This window comes from Sphaerodactylus townsendi, linkage group LG03 (assembly GCF_021028975.2).
Source record: "Sphaerodactylus townsendi isolate TG3544 linkage group LG03, MPM_Stown_v2.3, whole genome shotgun sequence".
Lineage (NCBI taxonomy): Eukaryota > Metazoa > Chordata > Lepidosauria > Squamata > Sphaerodactylidae > Sphaerodactylus > Sphaerodactylus townsendi.
This window is the reverse complement of record NC_059427.1, coordinates 11,121,564-11,145,802: the sequence shown is the minus strand read 5'-3', so window position 1 is coordinate 11,145,802 and position 24,239 is coordinate 11,121,564. Positions and strand designations below refer to the sequence as shown.

Below are 24,239 nucleotides of genomic sequence, written 5' to 3'. Positions count from 1 at the left end.
GTTTCCACGACGTCAGTCCTGCAGCAGCAGCAGGAAGTCCTTTGCAAAAAGAGAAATCGAAAGTAGCTCCTTTCTTGCCGTGGCGGCAGCGGGTGCCCTGAAGCAGGAGCTGTGCGAGGAAGCCTCTTGCTCCGTCTGCCTGGACTTCTTCAGGGACCCGGTGACCATTGCTGGCTGCGGCCACGCTTTCTGCCGGGCCTGCCTGACCCACAGCTGGGGGGACTTGCAGGGGGCAGAGGCTTCCTGCCCTCTATGCAGAGGAAGAGCTCACGAGGGGACCCTCCGCCCCAACCAGCAGCTGGCCAACTTGGTGGAAATTATCCAGAAACTCCGCCCTTTAGAGGGGAGCACCAAGGAGCAGGGGGGGGGGGGGCAGAAGCGAAAGGGGGGGGGTCTGCGAGCTGCACCAGGAGCCCCTGAAGCTTTTCTGCCGGGAGGACGAGGCCCCCCTCTGCCTGATCTGCAGCAGATCCCAGGAACACAGAGATCACCAGGTGATCCCTCTGGAGGAGCCTGGTGGAGAGAAAGTAAGAAATCACTTGATGTGGAGTAGCTCTGATTTCTTCTTGGCTGCTGTTCAGTGACTGGAATGCAAATAATGGCAGATATTAAACTAGTTTAATTTTAGACCCCATCTGCCTGGGAGCAAAATGGGAGTTGGTCAGCCTTTAGTTGTTGCCCCCACCTGGTTGACCAAAATTGCAAACAGGATCCTTGGCTAGGGAGATCCCTCCTTCGATCTGATCCTTTCATCGGCAGAGGGGCTTTTTCTTGCATCTTGGTGCCTGACTTAAATTTTCAGTGTGTAGCAAAGCCGCTTTTAAGGTTCAGGGTCTGTTTTCGGCATGATTGTTTATGTCAGTGTTATCTTTTGATTCCTCTGCCCAGCTATAGATTGGCTCCCTAAGGATTTGGTGGTAACAAGAACCATTAAAACATCATGTTTTCCTTCAAAGCCCTGCCATCCATCCCACCAGGAGATGCCTCTTTGTAGATATGCTGTGCCCCACAAAAAGATGTTAGTAGATGGTATATGCCTCCACCCCATGGCGGACCTTCTTTGTTGTAGAATGTTCTGCCTGGGTCCTAGTCCCTGCTTCCCCCCCCCCCCCCAACTATTTGAAAGTTGAATGACAGTTGTTCAATGAACTATAAATGATCTTGTATCAAAGTCCCATGTTCGGTAATGCACAAAAGCAATGCATAAAAATGAATGGTAATTCTCATAATGGTTCAGGACTATATTCTAATGCAGATGCACACTATTTTCTCAACCGCTTCACCTCAACTGACCCTACTAACATCTTTATCTGAGACAGAATTTTATAGTGGAGTTTGATTGTTGAGGAGTGCTCTTGATCCTTGTGTCTCCAGCTTCCAAGGACGATCCCAGTAGTAGTAGCAGTAGTAGTTTTGGATTTCTATCCCCCCTTTTTCTCCAGCAGGAGACTCAAAGGGGCTTACAATCTCCTTGCCCTTCCCCCCTCACAACAAACACCCTGTGAGGTGGGTGGGGCTGAGAGAGCTCTGAGAAGCTGTGACTAGCCCAAGGTCACCCAGCTGGCGTGTGTGGGAGTGTACAGGCTAATCTGAATTCCCCAGAGAAGCCTCCACAACTCAGGCGGCAGAGTGGAGAATCAAACCCAGTTCCTCCAGATTAGATACATGAGCTCTTAACCTCCTACGCCACTGCGTATTACTTATAGTGGAACTAATTAGTGGAACTAATGTTGCCTCTCCTGTACTGAGATCTAGCAGCATGGCCAGTCGAAAAGGTGTCACTGCTTAATGGGGGATAGTCAGAGCAGGGATACCCAACCTGTTCGAGCCTGTAAGCACCTTTGGAATTAACAATTTGCATGGCCTGTCAGCTCTTGAATGGCCAGTCAGAAGTCTTCCTGGGCAAAAGCACCGCCCACTTTCTAGAAGCACTTGGCGGGACCCAGGAAATGTGTTGGATCAGCAGAGTGGTGCCCACAGCAACACTCTGACCCAGAGGATGTGGTTCCCGTTCCCTGGCACCCCACCCTCTTCCCCCCAGCCGCCACAACACAGGTGCTTGGTTAACGAGGGGAATTCCAATATACGAATCAGATAACCTTTATTAGGCATTAACGAAGTCAACAAATTTAGTACAGGCAGAACCAGAAACAAATCACCAAACCAAGGTTTTACTCCAACACAAGCAACAGGAAATTTGCAACCAAAATAGTTATTTCAACCTCATTGTTGCTGAGCAAAAACTCCAAAGGAGGCAGAAAACACCGATTAGAAAACAATGAAAAGAAGTTAGACCTAACGCTATTAGATTTTGGACATACAAGCAAAATGTGGGGCTTACAAACTCTTTTCCCTTCCCCTCTCACAACAAATACCCGATGGGGTGGGGTGGGGTGGGCGGGGCTGAGAGAGCTCTGAAGAACTGTGACTAGCCCAAAGTTACCCAGCTGGCATGTGTTGGAGTGCACAAACTAATCTGGTGCGCCAGATAAACCTCCACAGCTCAAGTGGGGAATCAAACCCACTTCTCCAGATTAGAGTGCACCCGCTGTTAACCACTACACCATGCTGGCTCTTGAAGAAGGGAGAATTATCCAATATCATTCATCAGTAGCTGAGAATCTTTAGTGAGGTGGGGAGCCCTGCAGGAACGGAAAAATATGTGACTGCATCACTGGCAAAATTGGCTGGGTCAAGGGCTAACTTGCCTCAGCTCTGAGGCCCGTTATAAGTAATGGTACAAAAATATTGGAATGTCTTCAAAGTGTTCCCGTGATCACGATGGCCAAAACTCCCGAAGAAGAAGAGGAAGAGTTTGGATTTATATCCCCCCTTTCTCTCCTGTAGGAGACTCAAAGGGGCTTACAATCTCCTTGCCCTTCCCCCCTCACAACAAACACCCTGCGAGGTGGGTGGGGCTGAGAGAGCTCCGAGAAGCTGTGACTAGCCCAAGGTCACCCAGCTGGCGTGTGTGGGAGTGTACAGGCTAATCTGAATTCCCCAGATAAGCCTCCACAGCTCAGGTGGCAGAGCTGGGAATCAAACCCGGTTCCTCCAGATTAGATACACGAGCTCTTAACCTCCTACGCCACTGCTGCTCCGAGAGGATGTTGCCTGTAGATCTGCGGGCAGAAAGGCTGCCCTGAGGGCAAATTCATTCGGGAGGCCTGTGAGGTTCATTTCAAGAGGTCAGACAGGGGAGTCGGGACGACTGCAGAATCTAGATTTGAGACGGGAGGTGTTTTTGTGTGGCTCGGTCTGCTGTGGCGGCCATTTTGGGTTTGACACCACCTCCTGTTTGCAGTCAATTTGAGGGGGCCCTCACTACCCTTTCTCAAAACTGCAAATCCTGCAGGCTTTAACAGGTTGACGGTTGCTGGTCCTGCAACAGCCCCAAATGCTACCTGAAATCTTGTGGCTAGAGGAGCAGAGAGCCAGCAGTTGAAGATCTGGGGGTTGATTTGCTGATTGGCAAAAGAGAGGCAGAAAGGTGTGTGGTTTACCCTGAACCAGAAATTGTTATCTGCCCACTGACTTTCAAAGGAATTTGAGGCGGCCGTAAAAGCTTGGTTACATCTCTCTTCTCTATACAATATATTTTTGAAGTCACTAATTATGTCTATTATTTAAAAGTATGGGCGGAGTTCAAAAATTTGGGGGAGAAATAAAACAAATGTGTTTTCTTTTGTTTTTAGTGTCAGACAGTCATGGCAGCTAGAAAGGAGAGAGTTTGCCAGAAGCACCAGGAGCCGCTGAAACTCTTCTGCAAGGCTGATGAAACTCTCATCTGTGTGGTCTGTGACCAGTCCCAGGAACACAAAGATCACGAAATCATTCCTGTGGAAGAGGCTTCCCAAGAGTTCAAGGTCGGAAATCTGCAAGGTGGATGATAGTCAGGAAGATGTGTGGATCCTTTCTAGCTGCCAGCATGGCTGATGGGAATTGTAGTCCATGAACATCTGGAGCACCATAGGCTGGCCATCCCTACCCTAGAGAAACACTCTGGCCTTGGGTTAGACAGGGAGTGACAACCTTTCTTGATTGCCCATCTCCTAGCTTGGTTGCTCCCTTCCTCGTGTCAAGACTCCCTTGACCAGACAATGAAACACTTGAGATTCAAAGGTTTCTTTATTGCTGGAACAAAATGAAGCATGAAGGTTCAAAGAGAGTTCTGAAGAACTCCAGATAAAATACAAGAGCAGTGAACATCCCCACCCCCACCCCCACACACACATAAGAACATAAGAACTAGCCTGCTGGATCAGACCAGAGTCCATCTAGTCCAGCACTCTGCTACTCGCAGTGGCCCACCAGGTGCCTTTGGGAGCTCACATGCAGGATGTGAAAGCAATGGCCTGCTGCTGCTGCTGCTGCTCCTGAGCACCTGGTCTGCTGAGGCATTTGCAATCTGAGATCAAGGAGGATCAAGATTGGTAGCCATAGATTGACTTCTCCTCCATAAATCTGTCCAAGCCCCTTTTAAAGCTATCCAGGTTAGTGGCCATCACCACCTCCTCTGGCAGCATATTCCAAACACCAATCACACGTTGTGTGAAGAAGTGTTTCCTTTTATTAGTCCTAATTCTTCCCCCCAGCATTTTCAATGAATGCCCCCTGGTTCTAGTATTGTGAGAAAGAGAGAAAAATTTCTCTCTGTCAACATTTTCGATCCCATGCATAATTTTATAGACACACTCTGTGGGAAAGAAACAGACTAGCATTCACACACTATCATAGTAACTGATAAGGCACCTGGAGTAGCCAAGCAAAACTATGCAAGCTATAGCAAACAGCCACCATGGCTCTAACTTCCCAGACTGTTCCGGGTAACAATCCCATCCCCCAAACCACAGTCTGACACCTAGCTGCTTTCCCCTTGTGTTCAGGGCATGATGTCAGGACATTGGCACTCTTCAGTGCTGGCTGTGTTGATGTCAGGCTGGCTTATTATCCTGCCCAATTGCCTATTGGTAGTACGTTTTAATTGTTTTTCCTTTCGATGAGCGTGGCTTAGTGGTTAAGAGTGGTGGACTGTAATCTGGAGAGTTGGGTTTGATTCCCCGCTCCTCCATATGAGCAGTGAAGTCTTATCTGGTAGACTGGATTTCTTTTCCTGCTCCTACACATGAAGCCTGCTGGGGTGACCTTTGGCTGGTCACAGTTTCCTCTGAATTCTCTCAGCACCACATACCACACAAGGTGTGACAAGGGGATGGGAAAGAGTTGTGAGCTGCTTTGAGACTCTTTGCAGTAGATAAATCCAACTACACACACACACACAAGCCTTTATTGGCATATAAGACAGGACAAAATTTTAAAACAAAACAAGGTTAAGTAATACAGTTAAAATTACTAATTTCCAGTATAAAATTTGCCACAGTTTCACAAAAGAGCACATCAGAGCTGTTCAGGAGATTGGGTATCTTGTAACACTCATGCCACTGAGAACATTGCAAGAAAATGGAATTCATGTATTTCATGCGTATCTTATTGTATTTAGGGCATAGAAACAAAGAATGGTCAAGTGTTTCAACCGTAGTCATATCACATGAACAAACTCTTTTAGAACGTTCCATATTCTTAAGTCTTCCCTCCAGCAGAGCTGATGGCAGCACATTACATCTTGCAGTAGCCAAGGCTCTCCTCTGGGTGGGATTAATCAGCAGACGAAGATATGCTGCCATAATTCCATGCTCGCATGGGATTAGATAAATCCAACTTTTTCTTCCTTTAAAAAAATTGCTAGTCTGGAGTCACTATTAATCCTCTGGCCAGAGTACCATGGGGCAGAACATTCTGTATTTTATGTTTCCTTTGATGACAGATTTGCTTTATGATTTTTAGTAAACTTCTGAAAAGGAGCAAACTTTAATTTTGGTATCCCCCCCCCCCCCTACCAGGATCAGTTCTGTGATTGTGTGGAGATGCTACAGAAGAAAAGAAAAGAAATTCTGGCATGTAAAGCCAGTATATTGGAGGAAAGCAATCACCTGCTTGTAAGTGTCCCTGTGGCTTGGAGGTAGACACTAGAAATATACATAGGAAAGAACACGGAGTACAAAACACAGAAAAGTCAAGCAAGAAGGCAGTCTCTTCTTACTTAGAATGGCTTGGTTTCCCACAGAAAACTTAACGAAAGGCCACTTAGAATGAACTTTTGTGAATATTAAGGGGAACACCTTTCCTCTCATATCTCTGCAATAAAAAGGGTTACGGAAATAAGCATGGTCTCTGTGTGTGGGAGAGAGAGATGTGAGAAGCTTCCTTGTCTGTTTTTCTTGTGCTGCAACATGTTTGAGTTTTGTAAAGTAAAGCCATTCCAAGAAGAAAATAATGCAAAGATCATTCACATGTATTTTGGATGGATCCTTCTGTATCTTTCCCTTGTCCTATCCCTTGTCCGTTGATGCAATCCCTGGGAAAGTCAAAAGTGCCCTTCAGATAAGAGTTTCCCAACATACTTCTTCCCACTGCTAAGCTGTATTCTTTTTTCTCCTCCTTTTTCCAATCTCAGAAGCAAACCAAAGGAGAACGGCAGAAGACAGCGACTAAGTTCAGACAACTGCATAAGTTTCTGGATCAGCAAGAGAACCTTTTTCTGGCCCAGGTGAAAGAGGTGGAGACGGAGGAAGCAAGAAACAGGGACCAGCACCGTAAAAAATCAGTTAAAGAAATAACATACACTCAATTAAAAGGTTAGCAAAGGTTAGCAAAAGGTTAGAAAAAAAAGGAGAAACAACGAGTTAAAAAGTTAAAAGATGAAAGGAACCAGATAATAACTGAAAATAAATTAATTAGAAAAAAATTTGAGGAGTTTTACCAAAAACTATTTGATTATGAGAGCAATATACAATATGAGGAAAAAATGAATAAAATGATTTCTCAGGAAGACAGAATAGCTATAGAAGAGAATATAACACAAGAGGAAATATTAAAGGTTATTAGAGAATTAAAAAATAATAAATCCCCCGGAACTGATGGGTTCACAGCAGAATATTATAAAGAAATGGCAGAAATTTTAGTTCCAGAACTTCAACATCTATTTAACACAATAATAAGAGGCCAGAGGGCCCCAGATACATGGAGAGAGACGGAGATAGTGACAATTCTGAAGCCAGGAAAAAACGCAACTTTAGTAGAATCTTACAGGCCAATAAGCTTATTAAATCAAGATTATAAGATATTTGCAAAAATACCATCAAATAGGATCAGAATTATACTTCCAAAAATAATAGAACAAGACCAATATGGGTTTGTAAAAGGAAGAGATATATGTCATCCAATAAGAAACGTATTAAATATATTAGAGCATGGAAAGAAAAATAAATATGCTATGATAAAATTAGATGTATATAAAGCATTTGATACAGTAAGTCATGAATTTCTTTTCCAAACATTAAATAATTTTGGATTTGGAGAAAGATTCATAGATGTGTTAAAAGAGGTTTATAGAAACGCTAAGGCTAAGATAAGAGTAAACGAAGGGTTATCAGGAATAGTTAATATAAGAAGAGGAGTAAAACAGGGCTGCCCACTGTCTCCGTCTTTGTTTGTAATGGCAATGGAGTTCTTAGCAGATAGAATTCGAAATAATGGAAGAATAAAAGGATATAAAATAAATAAGGAAGAAATTAGAATAAACATGTTTGCAGATGACGTATTATTGATAACAACTAATCCTGAGGATACAATGATAGAGTTAAAAATAATTTTAGAGGATTTTAAGAAATATTCAGGGTTAACAGTGAATATGGATAAAACAGAAATATTAGGTGTGAATATAGAAAAGAAACAGTTTAATAAAGAAATATTAAAGAAGAAAATCAAATATTTAGGAATTATAATTTCTACCAGAAAAGATAAGATGTATAAATATAATTACGAAAATAGATGGAAAAAAATTTAAAATCAGATAAAAAGTTGGGAAGGAAAAACCTTATCTATAACGGGGAAGATAAAAGCAGTAAAGATGTGTTTATTACCTAAAATCTCTTATCTATTTAGAACATTACCAATGGAAATTGCTAAAAAACAATTTGAGGATTGGGACAGGAAAATAAAAGCATGGGTATTTAATAAAAAAAATTCTAGAGTGATGAATAAAATAGTATACATGCCAAATGGACTTCTAGGCTGGGGAATACCGAAAACCCAGAAATATTTTGAGGCATTCCAGATAAAGAGCTTACTGGACATTAATGAAGATAATAGCTCAAAATGGTTGAAATTTGAAAATGAAGTAAATAAAGGAATAGGTAATTACGGTATTTATATAAATGATTAAAAACGTAAAACATAAGAGTAATAGGCCCAAGAAAAGTGAATATGGACATATGGGAAAAATGGAGAAGTAAATGGATGCCTGGCATTCTGGATAGAGCCCCAGTGGCAAGTGTGACTGGCATAGAAGATGAAAAAATTATAAGAAAATTGAAAGAAAAAGGAATACATAAAGTGTCAGACTTCGTTCACGAAGGAGAAATTATACCATTACAAAACCTAATAGAATTGGGAGGGAGAGAGAATTGGCTGGCAATAAGAGGGTTATGGGAAAAATTAAGGAAATTTAGAATAAAAGGTGACTGTATAATGAATCAATGGCTAAGACTCCATGAAATATTGAAAGGGAAGATTATAGGATCAGTTTACAAGTACATGGTAGAGGATAAAGAATTTATGATAAGAATGTTGAAACAAAAATGGGAAAAAGATAATTTTCTAGAAGAAGAAAAAATAGAAAGAATAATGGACAGTATGAAGAAGTTAAAGATTGAAAAATATGTGGAACTAGAAAGAAAGGTTTTACTTAAATGGTATAGAACCCCAATACAACTAGCCTATATGATTAAAGGACTAAGCCCAAAATGTTGGCATTGTGGAGAAAAAGGAGCATGTTATATTCATATGTGGATAGAATGCAAAGTAGTGAAAAAGTTTTGGGAGAATATTTTGAAATATGTAGAACTATTGGTAAAAGTAAAAAATGATGTAAATAAAGATTTATTAATTGTGGGGATAATAGAGGATATAAGAATGAACAGAAGTTTGGAACCAATGTATAAAATAATGATTAGAGCAGCACACGCAGTGTTGGCGTTGGGCTGGAAAGATAATAAAAAATGGACAGTTTCAAAATGGTTGGAATATATTTGGGAACAAATACAGTTAGAGATTTTTGAGAGACTGACAAAAAACATTTTATGGAAAGAAAAAATAGAAGATATCATGAAGCTATGGACAGTGTATGAAAAATGGATGGAAGAAGCCGGATTTAACGAAGAACTATGGAATAAGAGAATAAGAAGAATGAATCTCCTACTGCTTGCATGAAATAACCAATAGAAAAGAGGGGGGAGAAAATGGAAAAAATGTATAGATGGAATGAAGATATTAAATGTAACAAATGTACAAATACTCTATACAATAACAATTATTAAAAAAAAAACAACAGGGATCAGCACCTGGCTGAACTCTGTGAGGAACTCTCCTCTCTGGACAGCCTCATCCAGGAGGTGGAGGAGAAGTGTCAGCAGCCAGCCACTGAACTCCTGCAGGTGAGAGGATGACAGGAACAGCTCAGGCTCCCTTTTGGGAGAAGGCTGCCTCCAAACTTTTCCTGTACCTCATTGTGCCCCCTGTCATCTCCAGTCAGGGCTAGACTGGGAAAAAACTATCAGAGTGCCTTGTAAAACTCCATCCCCTGGAAATGCAGTCCCTCCCTGATAGATTGAGGTAGAGGCAGAGCCTCTACCCTGATCTTAGTCGGCATCTCAATCAAATCTTGCTATTTTACTACACTCGCTGTGTTGGGTCCCATTACTGTTCCTCCGCGCTACCGAGAGCTAGAATCACTCTGTATTGCTAAAAGTTACCCTGGTAGTGAGGTAACAATGGGATTTAGAAATGACCTGGTGAAAAAAAATCATTGTTTGGTCATGGTGAGGGAGGGTGGCCACCCATACCGGGTTGAGGGGGGGGCACGAAACTCAAGTTTTGTCCCCGGGCTCCAGTTTGCCTCCCTCCTCCAGGAGGGCTCCAGTTTGCCTAGATATGCCTCTGACTAAACCCCCTCCCACCTGCCCCCCACCCCCCGCAGCTTCCATGTTGAAGCAACAGGATTCACTTTCTGCTGTTTCTGTGTTGAAGGAGGAGGAGTCATTTCCTGTTCTTATGTAACCCATCTCTTGCCATTTTCCTGCAGAGAGAGAACCAAGAAATTAGAGCTAGAAGGGGGACTCAGAGACCATTCATTCACACCTTTCACAAACCTCTTGGGTTCTCAACATCCCAGCCACCTGCAGACGTTTCTCTAGCTCTCTTTTAACCAACATATAAAAGTTTCGCTAAACTATTCTTGCTTAGAGAGAACAGGGAAGCTATGTTTATCAGCACAGACAACAGAGAAACACCCCCCCCTCCAGTATCAGAGAGATGACCCTGTTTAATGATACCAGGGAAGAAGGGAGGGGATCAGAAAGGTTGAGGTTCCTAGAATTGTGATATCAAAGGGAAATTCCTCTTTACAATGAGAAATGTGTTTATGCAACGGGCATCCCACTGAAGTAAAAGGAGTGTCATTGTCCCACTGGGTTTAAGCTCTGGTGGAAAATGCAGGCAGGGAACAAGATGACCCCACAAGGTTTTCCTTGGAAAGATGATTTCCCTCTCCTGTGCAGAAACCCCCTCCCTCTAGTGCAGGGGTAGGGAACCTTTAACACTCAAAGAGCCATTTGGACCCGTTTTCCACAAGAAAAGAAAACACTTGGAGCCGCAAATAATTTTTGACATTTAAGGTAAAGATAGCACTGTATATATTGGTTTTTTTTACCTTTTACTCCGCTCATTCTGAGAAGTGCATGGATGGGGCCAGCAGCTTGGTCTTGCCGGCCGCCGGGAAAGTGCCCGCCCCGCTCAAACGGGGCGGGCGAGAGGGGAAGCCCGCGGTGTGGCCCAGCTGGCCGCAGGCAATTGGTGCGCCCGCCCTGCTGCCTGCAGAGCGGGCAAGGATGAAGCCGGCGGCTCGGCCTTGCCAGCCGCTGGGAAAGCACCCGCCCCGCTCCAACGGGGTGGGCGAGAGGGGAAGCCCGCGGCGCAGCCCAGCCGGCCGTGGGCAGTTGGTGCGCCTGCCCTGCTGCCTGCAGGGCAGGCAAGGATGGGGCCGGCGGCTCGGCTTGTGGAGCCGCAGTGCAAGGGCAGAAGAGCCGCATGTGGCACTCAAGCCGCAGGTTCCCTACCCCTGCTCTAGTGCATTGTGGGGGGGAGGGGTAGATGACCTTCAGGCCAGAGGAGGGACTTCCAGGCTGGGCTGGGGGAGACCAGATGCTTGGTTCCCCTTCTCCTCCCTTCTATCTGAGGCATTTGAGACCTGGGCAGAAGGCCTGTGACCTGCCCCACTTTTGACAGGTCCGAAAGCACCATCTGTCATTGCTAGGCACCATCTGCCTGCCACCCCCACCATCCTCAGAGTGGGTCAATGGCAAGAATCACACAGACACAGACAAACATAGTCTGCCTAGTCAAGGCATTCCTTGTTTACTTACTCATGCAGAAGGTGACTCCAGTTACCAGCAGAAGAGCCACGGCACCCCCGAGGCTGCCCAGAAGGAGGCCCAAATTGAAGGCTGGGTGTGAAAGGGTGGGGAAAAGATCATTATTCAGCCTGATAGCAGCTCTACAGAGCTTCGGGTAGAGATTGTCCAGCAAAAGAATCTCAGCTAACTGGAGGAGGACGACCTTGCTTTTAGGACTTTCTGCCGATCCGGACACAGTTCCTGCCCCCACCTAACCAGCTATCAGCCTCCAGAGTCCCCTAGGCCCCTTCCACACATGCAGAATAATGCACTTTCAATCCACTTTCACAATTGTTTGCAAGTGGATTGTGCTATTCTGCACAGCTGCAAAGTGCATTGAAAGTGGATTGAAAGTGCATTATTCTGCATGTTGCCAGGTCCAGCTCCCGCCTCACCTGGCACTGGCTGGCTGGCGCCAAGGTCACACCTGTGCTTGCTGTTATCTGTGTATGTTAATGGGCCTTTCTGTCTTAATTGCTGCGCTTTGAAACATAATGAAGTATGTCTCCCTCACTCCTGCCCTCCCCCCTCGGGGCCGGAATGAGTCCATTGCTTGTCCTTGAAACTTGGGACACATAACAATACTGATCTCACCTCAACAACAACAACTAAGAACCTTTATTGGCATAACAACATTATACACACAAATCCACTTAACCAAATAGAGGGAAACTACTCGTTCTTCTATTATTCAGTTTATGGAGAAAAAGATGGGAGGGGGGAGTTCGAGAAAATGGGGAAAGTTTGAGATAAATGTAGCTGCAGAAGCCAGGCTCTCTTGCTCCGGCGTTCTGCTGCAAGGACCTGACAAAGTTTAATAAAGCTCTTGAATCCTTCAAGAGTCTCCATTATTGATTGGCAGACAAGAACCTTACACATATGTGGAAGGGGCCTGTCATGATGCCTGGTAGAAGGGGTGCTTATTGGGGCTGCTTATTGCTTTCTGATGAATTGCTGTGGGTGGGGGTTGGGCTGCCTGTGAGGCCTCGCACTGCCAGGTGCTTGCCAAGGCCATGCTCAGTGGGTACACCAGGGGCGTAATGCCCATTGGGCAAAGTGGGAAGTTGCCCAGGGCACCCCCTTGTGGTGGGCACCAAAAATGCAGGGTTCATTTGTGGGTTTTTTTAATTTTAGTGGGTTTTTTGTTTTTGGCCTGCGGGGGTGTGTGTGTGTGCAGTTTTTAGGCTAGCAGCAACACAATTTCAGGGATGTTTCGGGAGACTCTCCTGATGCTATCACCCAGGCTTGGTGAGGTTTGGTTCAGGGATTCCAAAGTTATGGACTCCCAAAGGGAGTGCCCCATACCCCATTGTTTCCAATGGGAGCTATTAGGAGATGAAGGCTACACCTTTGAGGGTCCATAACTTTGGACCCCCTGACCCAAACTTCACCAAACCTGGGAGGTATCATCAGGAGAGTCTCTTACTGATACCGCCCAGGTTTTGTAAAGTTTGGTCCAGGGGGTCCAAAGCTATGGACTCCCAAAGGGGGTGCCCGATTCACCCACTGTTTCCAAAGGGAGCTAATAGAAGATGGGGGCTACACTTTTAAGGGTCCATAACTTTGGACTCCTGGAACCAAACTTCACCAAACCTGGGTGGCATCACTAGGAGAGTCTCCTAAAGATACCCTGAAAGTTTGGTGCTGCTAGCTTAACAATTGCACCCCTGACAGCAGGCACCCCCCAAATTTCCCCAGATTCTCCGTTTAAATCCCCTCCCCTTTGGCATGGATTTAAAGGAAGAATCTGAAGTCCCCAGTTTAAACATTGAAAGTGATGCAGTTTCAGGGTGGGGGAGAATCAACTCCAAAATAGCATCACTTTCAATGTTGTTTAAACTAGGGACTCCAGATTCTCACTTTAAGGTGGATTTAAAAGGAGAATCTGGGCTCCCTAGTTTAAACACCATTGAAAATTATGCTGTTTGGGGGTGGATTCCAGCATCACTTGTTTAAATCTAGGGAGCCCAGATTCTCCTTTTAGATCCAATCTTTTAAAGGAGAATCTGGGGTCCTCAGTTTAAATAACATTCAAAGTGATGCTGTTTCCCCCAGTTGGGGGGACTGGATACAACACCATAAAATGTTTTCATAGCAGTAATAAAACATTTTGAAAGCATTTTGAAAATGTTTTCAAAAAATTATTTCTGCTGTGTGGCATGGTCTATTGTTGTGTTCAGATTTGTGAGCTGGGGCATTTTCTATAATGTGATGGTGACTTTGAAACGACCTGGTGGAAAAAATCATTGTTTAGTCACAGTGGGGGAGGCGCCAAACCAGTTTGCCTAGATACGCCACTGGGCATAGCTACAAGGGAGTCGGGGGGGGGGGTGCGCGTTGCACCGGGCATGCACCTGGGGGGGCATCAAACTCAGGTTTTGCCCAGGGCTCCAGTTTGCCTAGTTACGCCACTGGAGTACAGTTCTTACTATCTTGTTGTCTGCATATTTTCTCAGTGATGTTCTCATGTGGGGGGGAATGTGGAAACATATTACTGTCTGTTGTGCAGGAAAAGCCAGTCTTGACTTTTCCAAGCTGTCCTCCAGATCATGAATAAACCTCTGTTCTTCATATGGAGTTTGTTTCAGTTTTTGGGGATCTGACAGGGCCTTAGACATTCTCCCCCAGCCCCTTTAACACAGGGAGACAAGCAACTGGTCAGCACCCCACACCACAAACAGGGTCCCCCTGGGAGATGCCATTGTAAACTAGAGAAGGGCTACGGTATTTGTGGGGGTGTTTTCTCCTGAAGCCTCTCATTCCTTCCCCCCTGTCACCACCACCCCAAGGGGGCCAGCAAGGGAAGACATTTTGAAAACATTTCCCACAAACTGGGTTCTCCATATTAGGGTCTACCTGATCTTAACCAGGCAGGCTACACCAGGTTGCTGGAGGAGGCAGGCCTTGCCTCTAGCACTTTCTGAGAGCAACAGCAGAATCTGTAAACTGTTCTTGCCCCCACCCCATCAGATAGCAGACCCCAGAGTCCCCAGGGCACCCTGCCCCCAGACCTTGTAACACAGGGATACAAACAAATGGTTAGTACCCCCACACAATATACAGGGGCCCAGTGGAGTATCCCATTGTACACTGAAGTGTGGGTGCAGGGCGGGGTCTTCCCTGGGCAAAGATCCCCCTTCCATACTCTGTCATCCCCTACCCCATTCTCAAGAGGGCCAGCTTCCTCTCCCCACAGTCTCTTACCTGGACCCTCCCAGGGCAAAATCAGGGGCTCTGGCAGGCCATCATGTTCCACTTGGCACCAGTAATGGTCCCTCTCCTGCGCATCCACCTCAATGCTGAGCCAGGTGTGGTAAGTCCCATCTGAGTTGGGGACAACACCCCTTGTAAAAGTATCTGGTTTCTGGTCCTTCCCATCCTTCATCCAGGTGACTTCAATCTCCTGGGGGTAGAAACCGTGGGCCCGACAAATGAGGGTCTCCCGGCCATCATATTCTATCTTTCGTGCCATCCTCACAGTTGGGGCCTCTGTGGAAACAGCAATGTTGGTTCGTGTTAACAGAGTACATCTTCCGAGGCCAGCAGGATGTAGGGTGGTCTTGGAGTGACCCCACTACGTCATCAGTCCTACCCAGAGCCATAGTGAGCAGGAACTGCGCCCCAGGCACACTTGAGCTCTGCGCTCCTGCCATGCTCCCGCCTGCCCCATCCCGCCCACGCCCCATCCCCGCACCAGTGTGTCAATCCCCCTGTTCCCCTTGGCACTACCCCACTGGTCCCACCCAAAAGATGGGTGTAGCAAATCTTCAGTATCTACAAAGGATGCAGAACTCCCCAGGAGGGATTCCGCAGCCTGTCTCAGATCTTAGTCGTACTTGGAAATAGTGGTCCTGTGATGTTAATCATAGTGTCAAAGGTTTGACAAAGGGAGTTTAGACTCCCTAAAGGTCAAACCGTGAATATCTTGGAGGTTTCTAATGTGCTGCTGGAGTTGAATCTAGAGCTTTTACAGTCCATCCTGCATGTTTTGTATTTAGAAATGTATGTCGGGGGGGAGGGATTGCTTCGATCAGAAAATTGTGTGTCAGCGTTAAGTGCTTTCAAGTCAATTTTGATTCATGGCGAACCTATGAATCAATATCCTCCAAACGATCCAATCATTAACAGTCTTGCTCAGGTCTGGCAAACTGAGGGCCCCGTCTTCCTTTATAGAGTGAACCCATCCCATGTTGAGTCTTCCTCTTTTCATGCTGCCTTTAACATTTTTCAACATTATCGTCTTTCCCCTTTGTTCTCTTAATGTGACCAAAGTGCGGTAGCCCTATGGATTTGTTCCAGAACTTACTGGTTTGTTTTTTGGAGGGTCTATGATATCCATAACATTCTCTTCAAATTCCACATTTCAAAGGAATCTTCATTCTTCTTGACAGCTTATTTCATTATCCAGATTTCACACCCATACTTAGTAATAGGGAATACTATGGCATAAATTAACTTGATCTTTGTTGCCAGATCACAAACAATTATGCAAACTTTCTTATCAGCGACTATTTTTAATGACAAGAAACTTCCAAGAAAAATGGCTTGTGGAGAAGGAAAGTCAGCTGCTTTCCACCCCACTCCCCCCTTCAAACTCTGGAGTACCCTCCAAGCACATTTGAAACTCCTTGCCCCTCCTTGCCCCTCCTTGCCCCTCTGTGGGTGGGTCAGCTCCTTAGTCTGCAAGTAATGGGGGATGGGATTGAGGAAGGCAGAGGAGGAAGAAGAGTTTGGATGTAAACCCCCCCCTTTCTCTCCTGTAAGAGGACTCAAAGGGGCTTACAAACTCCTTTCCTCTCCCCACAACAGACACCTTGTGAAGTAGGTGACTAGCCCAAAGAACTGTGACTAGCCCAAGGTCACTGAGCAGGATTGTAGGAGTGGGGAAACAAATCTGGTTCACCAGATAAGAGTCCACTGCTCATGTGGAAGAGTGGGAAATCACTATACCAGACTGGCTCTCAAGGAAATGGGGATGCTCCGTCAAAACCAATGATCTTACTGGGTTTTTTAGTGGGAGGGGGAATTTGGGCCTATACCTTTTGCAGGTGCCTGCTTGGATCTGGGGCTGCATCCAGTACAGGGCAGAATGAAGTGGTACAGTCCTGAGGGGTGTGTGGCAGACTGTACCACTTTTGACAATGAGGGAGTGGAGTGGGAGAAGGAACCTGATCTTTAAATGCTCACACCACCCCAATAGGTCCTGGAAGTTAAAAGGGGATGGGGGAAAGAACTCCAGCTCCAGCTATTGCCCTGCCCTGGCAAGGGTCTCCGGATATACACGGAAGAACCTCACAGACCCCAGCGCCCCCACTCAGTGGCTCCTCACCTGTCCTCTCCAGTGACTTCTTCCCATACTCAGGGTACCTCCGCAACCAAAACGAGCACTCTTCCTGGTAGCCCCTGCCAATCTGGGCTAGGATGCCTGCTGTCTCCCACATCTTCTTGATTGCCTGGACTTGGGGCACAGGAGCCACCCAGGTGTGGGTCTTCTCATCAAAGGCAATTAGGTCCTCTCCATCATAGGCAAAGCGGAAATGACTCCTGATGTGCTGTCCATCAGGCTCCACTTGACAGCCGCACATGATCTGCAGCGTGTGAAGTTCTGCAAGAGACACCAGGAGATGAACTGGAGCAGTGTTGGGCGGGGAGCGGGGCTCACCTTCTTCATGAAAGGAAAGCAAAAAGGAAGGGGGCTTGACTGCAGAGAGGCAACCCCCTCTTGTTGGGGGTCTTTTTCTCCTCCACTCCCATGGAGTCTATGGAGCTTCTTCCTAGGAGCAAATATTAGGGTGGGGGGAACATTTGAGCCAGAGGGACTGAGGGTGGCCCTGAAATGGGGGGCTGGAGTGATTGTATGGAAAGCTCCACACAAAAGGGGCTGGGGGGGGGGGGCTGCTTATGAACAGTGGCAGCAAGAATTGGCTCTGTTGGCTCCAAAGAACCCCACCACCCCCACCCCAGCTGAGAGCAGAGTCCAGGCAAAAATGGTGGAGGAAGGTTCTGCCATCAGTGTCATGGGGCTCTTGTCGGTGTGGATGGCAACTCAGACCCTCCCCCCCCCCCCAAGCCCTCCACAGTAGGGTGGTTCCTGTGGGTGTGAGTGCTAATGACTCCATGGGGAAGGGCTGTTTATTTATTTGTCTTTATTTATACCCCGCCCCAAACTAGCATTCCATTTCCCTAAAATTGTACCCCTCATATTAGTAAAAATGTTTGTAATTAATAACACTTGCTGCTATATTGCAGCTCCTCTAAATATGTTTGTATGTTAATAACTTGTAATATTAAAATGCAATTATGAGTAGAGATTACAGTGAGAGCATTTTTCAGTTATAATATTTCAAAATATGAATGGTGTTCGCTGCCCTGAGCCCTATGAGGGTAAGGTGGGATACAAGTTGAATAATTCATTAATTGTTCCAAATGTATATGTTGCAATTGCAAACTAATAGCCCAGTAATGGGATTAAGAGCAATTTATGGTAGGCTCATCAGTTTTGAATATTAGATTATGATTGTTTAAAACTTTCTGTATTTTACTGTGGTCCTACATTTTGAACATCCTTGTATTTTTTTTTGGCCCAATAAAATGTATTGTTAATAAAAAGAAATTTTGAAAAAGAACATGTGTACAGAAGCTGAGACACCAGGTTATATTTTGCAACAAATTCCTTCCTTTTGGTGGAAATAAACTTTTAGACTGTAAGTGGTATATTAATTTGCTCCTTTTCCACAAATGTTACCTAATGACATTATTCCCATATGGTTTCCCCTTATGCATATATAATTCAGACTATTATTCTTTAATGTATAGTGTTGCCAGATGGAATGGATCCAATGCTACCACTTCCACTAAACCCTATCAGAGAGTACTAAGCCAAGTTTGACTTCGTATCACATGACCTAATTAAGAACATCAACATCAACAATCATGGATTGGTGGTTCCCTGTCCTGATTAAATTGTTTACACTAATAGGCAGAACAGGGAGACTTCCACAGAGGCATATCTAGGAAAACTGGAGCCCGGAGACAAAATCTGAATTTTCTTTCCTCACCCCATCCCATCCCACAGGCACCCAGAGCCCAGGTCTACCACCTGGAGCCCACACCAGTATCCAGGTCTACTGCTCGGAGCCCACGCTGGCATCCAGGTCTACCATGCAGAGCTGGTACCGGCACCCAGGTCTATATGCGCTTGGGGACATGGGTTACCCCATGTCCCTATAGGTGGTATGCCTCTGCTTCCAAAAGGGATGAGGATGGGAGAGGCCATTGTAGTACCAATCTATAAGAATGGGACTAGGTATGACCCAGTCAATTACAGACTGATAAACTGGCTTAGCACAATGAATAAACTTTATGCTAGGCACTTGAACTGGAAGCTCAGGGATTGGCTTGAACAAGGCAGCTGGTACTTAGGTGAAGAACAGGGAGGATTCCGAGAGGGGCATTCTACTTTAGGTATGGTTCTGGACCACTTACTGGCAAAATACTCTTCAAATGTCACAGTTTCTCTTTATTTTGCTTTTATTGACTTCAAAGTGGCATTTGACTCTGTCTCTAGAGATAACTTTATGGGAAAAATTGAGCACCACTCCCATTGACAGACAGCTCCTTTTTCTGATAAAGGTTCTGTATGAAAATACAGCTTTTAGAGTTAAATGCAGAAGGTCATCTTACTGATTTAGTAAGAACAGGAAAAGGAGTGAAGCAAGCCTGCATCTTAGCTCTGTAGGATCTATCTGTGCTGAACTAGCAATTTCACCCTTCTCCACCTCCCCTGGAGTTCTATTGGGAAATGACTACTCTCAGTGGCGTAGGAGGTTAAGAGCTCGTGTATTTAATCTGGAGGAACCGGGTTTGATTCCCAGCTCTGCCGCCTGAGCTGTGGAGGCTTATCTGGGGAATTCAGATTAGCCTGTGCACTCCCACACACGCCAGCTGGGTGACCTTGGGCTAGTCACAGCCGGCTCAGCCCCACCCACCTCACAGGGTGTTTGTTGTGAGGGGGGAAGGGCAAGGAGATTGTCAGCCCCTTTGAGTCTCCTGCAGGAGAGAAAGGGGGGATATAAATCCAAACTCTTCTTCTTCTTCTTCTTCTCTTACAACTTCTGTCTGTGACTTCTCCACTGTTATCAGACCAGGGCCCTTTTTCATCTGAAGAGACATTCCCAAGACCCCCTCTCCCCAGGCCTGGTGAAACCTGTAGTAGCGAGGCCTGCATTGAAGTACTAGCAAGGAGGTTCCAGGACCGCTGAAGAACTAGATGGATACGCAGCATTGGCAGAAGGTGCATATAAGCCACAGGTATTCCCACTTCCAGATAAAGAGGCCAGTGCCTGCCAGCATGGCCAATTGACCATGCTGGCAGAGGCTGATGGGAATTGTAGTCCATAACATCTGGAGTGCCAAAGCTTCGCCACCACTGCAATAGGCCATGGGACTGATGCATTCTGGAGTGTATTAAGGGCCAAAGAACCAGGAATCCAGCTTCTATAATTTTTTTTTATTTTAAAAAGGAAAGAATAACATTATATAATTATAATGGCAGTTGCCAGGGTTGCTTTTATATTTTCAGCAAAAAATGTTGCTACACCCAAATCTTGTGAGGAGAGAGATGGGGGGAAGAAGCAGCCAGGTAAACTGCGAGGACCACACAGGGAGCTAAACTATATTGCTGGCCCTTTAAAAAAAAGGGGGGGGGGTTGCATAGAAAGGCTTGTGGTCAGTGGTGGGATTCAAATAATTTAACAGCCGGTTCCAGTGGTGGGATTCAAATAATTTAACTGGTTGTTTACAAGCACCATTTTAACAACCGGTTCTGTTGAAGTGGTGCGAACCGGCTGAATCCCATCACTGCTTGTGGTACTGCTCATGTGTTCCCCTCAACAGCAAGTAGAGGTCATGCAGAGATGTCTGATGACCTCCATCAGGGTACCAGGACTTGGCTGGAGGCACAAAGTCCACCAATGCTGATGAATGAGTGGGGCTGGGACAGATGGGCAGATGACCTTGGAGGGTGTTCAGAGGGTGGCCATTCTAAGCTCCAGGAGACAAGAAAGTCAGGGCGCCATATTGGGGCGAGGGAGGGGTTCAGCTGGGCCTGTGCTTCCAGAAACAGCCCCTTCCATTTCTGCATGAAAGCTGAGCACAGAGGAAGGGGCCTGCAGCCTTAGAAGGGGCCAATTCCTCCTGGACAGTGGTGGTTGTGAAGGATATTTACAGGAGGAAATACCGTGTGATGGGCAGAGAGAAGCGGCAGAGGTGTGCCCTACAATATTGTTCTAATGTTGGTCTTCTCACTGGAAAAGTTTCCACCTGCCCCCTGGGGTGTGGTAATGTCAGACCTTTCTCTTTCCCCCAAAGAATTTGCATTGATCCCGTTTGAACTAAATGGTATCACCACACTCTCTTCCCATGGCAGGTCACGATGGAACAGGGTGGGGGTCGCCTTTATTACAGGCCTTCCTTTGTCTTGGGGGATAAGGGGTGGATGGGGGCTGACACATTAACAATTTCTGAAGTAAAATTTCTGGGTATCTGAAATAAAAATTGAACTCCTCTCCAGAAAGAAGCAGCCTCTCCCTCCCCCAAAAATCCTCCTTCCTTCCTTGTAACATTCCCACCCTCTCTTGCGTGTGGGAGATATGGAGGAGAGAATTTCCCCTCCCCAAACAGCCTCCAAATTGCAAAAGGGGAGGGGAAATTCTGCTTTTCTAGATTCTCCTCTCCTGGAAGGGGGTGGGGACAAAGAAGTACACTCCCTCCACTTACCTTCACGGCTCTGGTTCAAGGAATTCCTCAAGAAATCCAAGTTAGTTCCGAGGGTCAGCTCAATGTTCAATAATGTTTGGCTCTTTCTGTCCCAGAACTGGGGGTAGTCCTTTTCCACCTCCTCCAGCCAGCAGACATGAGGCACAGACCTCCTGGTGTTGCTGTCATAGTAATCAGTAAGCTGGTCGTTCACGAAGCCCACAGCAAAGAATTTGGGCAGCCCGGTAGTGGGCTCAGATACTCCTGTGAGGAAATAGTTCAGGGAATAGGAGGAAGAAGAACCTGGAAGAAGCGGGGAGAGACAAGGGGGAATGTAATGTCATCTTTTGAGAAGAAAATGACTACTGAAAATGCATTGTTTTATTGTTTCAAGAATGTGGATTTCAGCTTTTCCCAGAATAAAAAATAGCTCCCTCTCCTGTAAACATCCTTTGTGTTCTGCTATGTGTGTGTTACCAAAACGGCAACTGGTTCTTTTCTTCCCTGGAAACATTGTTGAAACAAAGACTAACAGGGCACTACGCAAGGCAAGAAAATTCACGGACAACCAGTACTGGATTTCAGTCAGTTTATTGATTACGTACAGAGGGGAAATATCTCATTCATACACTCATCCACCAATCCCTCCACTGAACTGATCAAGTTCAATAAGGGTACAGATGACAGGTGTGAAGGAAAAAAAGGGTTTTCCCTGAGCTGGGAGCCCTTGGATGGATCTTTCTACAAAGTTTTTCTCTAAGTCTGAATTACTCTAGCCTCATGTCAGAGTTTTTTGTATCCTTCTCTCCTCTAATGCTTGAAGAGGGAGATGATCGCCACCTGAGCATTCTTGGTAACTGAGACCTATCTATCTGGTTTGAGATGTGGCCTTGTAAAACCCAATTTCTGTTACCTAAACACAAACACAGTTTACAACTTTCATGAGGGGCCAGAGGGTCGCATTGTTTATGGCCAAGCAAGACCAAATGTTTGCCATACTGGATGAATTTCTAAGTAAACTTAAAGGAATATATACACTTTCTTTACAACAGGCTTGGCAGCGCTGGCTAACCTGGCACACTGCCATCGGAAAGTCCCTTCTTATGCTCTCTTTCTTGGCTCTTGTTTAGATATGTCGTATTCTCGGATGATTGTTGTACAAGATGTTTTACTTATTATTGCCAGCCTCCTTTTACTTATCTGCTACACTGTCAAGTCTCCCCTGATCAGGCAATAAAACACGTAAAGTCCAAAGATTTCTTTATTTGCAGAATCAAGGGAAGCATGAAAGGTTCAAAGACCATACTGAGGTTGCTATCACAATCCTAGCAGATATACGTTGCTAACTTTTCCCAGTCTGTGTGAAGGTAAGCAACCGCATTCACACAGCTGCACAGATAAGACTCAAGGCAAGGCAGAAAAACCACAGAGAAAATGAAACAGCAGATGCATCCCTTCCCCCCAGCATCACAGCCTGACAAAAAGTTCTTTTGCTCAATTGCCCCTATCAGTTCTTTTACTGCCACGATTTTGCTTTTTCCTGGATTATTTCACTCCGTTTGCCAAGTCCATCAAGCAAACTTCTCCACTTGCTATTTTCTCTTCAGTGGTGTCTTCGGCATACTAGGCCCAACTGTTCCATTGCACTCATTACACATGCAAAATGTTTTTTTCTGTTGGCTGAAATGGTTGTGGGTAATAGTATTAGCCTTAAACAATAATGTCGAAGTATTAAAGTTATTCCCTTGTCAAACAGGAGCTCTGGTTTTCCCCAGAGCTCGTGGTTCATTGGGCCCTGCTGTAAAGATGTTCAAAGAACAGTCCAGTTCAGTGATGGCGAACCTATGGCACGGGTGCCAGAGGTGGCACTCAGAGCCCTCTCTGTGGGCACTTGTAAACAGAGTCCCCCCCCCCCCACACACACACATCTAGGCTGGCCTGGGCCGCTGGGCTCGATTATTAGCATTAAACCTAAGACCTAGTTTTGGGGAAGCAGTGTAGGTAGCCTTGTTAAACGCTGTTAAACCCCACTGATTTTCATGCGAAGAACTAAAGCGCAATCCTTTACCTGGGAGTAAGCTCGGTTGTTGGCAATGGGGCTTGCTTCTGAGTAAATCCTCCTAGGGTTGTGATTCACCCCTTGGGAGAGTTGCATGGTTGCTTCAAATCAAAGCCACCGACTACCACCAAGCTTACTCCCGAGTAACGCACGCCTAGGAACGTTTTTTCTAAACTAAAACCTCAGTATTCAGGGTAAATTGCCGTGTTGGCACTTTGCGATAAATAGGTGGGTTTTGGGTTGTATTTTGGGCACTCGGTCTCGAAAAGGTTCGCCATCACTGGTCCAGTTAATATAACAAAGCTGTTGTTAGAAATGTCAGGGTGACAGGTGTTAGAATTCACACTCAAGCCCTCCTGAGTAACTTACAGAGACATCTGGCGGCCCTGTGTATTCCTCCCATGGTATAATAATCTCAATGTTGCTTTGATCAGCACATATATTCTGTTGTCAAAACATCTCCCAGATTCTGGAATAAACATGGTATCACATTTTGGCAATATCCCCACTGCCAATTAATCCCGCAATACTCACCCGAAATATCCAGGTTTCACGAAAAACTTCCCACAGCTGAACTGCCGAACACAGCTAGAGGTTGTGAAACTGTGTTCAGTGCATTCTGTGCCAACATGCCAACGTGCTAACGCGGCCACACACACAACAATTAAAATGCCGAAACTACGCAGTAACAAAACTGAGTAGTCCAGTTCCCGCCACAATACGATAGCCAATCAGAAGAAAGCTGCATAGGTGGGGATATTGTGCATATGCACTTACGTGCTCATGTTACCACGTATATTCACGACAAAAAAAGTTCACACCCCAACACAACATGACAGCCAATCAGAACAGAC

At 45.6% G+C, this 24,239-nt stretch overlaps 1 protein-coding gene across 1 annotated transcript in view; it reads left to right on the top strand.

Annotated features, from left to right (window-relative positions):
• Nucleotides 1-24,239, top strand: part of LOC125428646 (E3 ubiquitin-protein ligase TRIM7-like) — a 178,791-nt gene that overhangs the window by 124,659 nt on the left and 29,893 nt on the right. Inside the window, exon 3 of the mRNA XM_048489111.1 lies at nucleotides 90-527. Within this exon, the coding sequence (XP_048345068.1) occupies nucleotides 90-527 (438 nt within the window). The remainder of the gene's footprint in view (nucleotides 1-89; nucleotides 528-24,239) is intronic.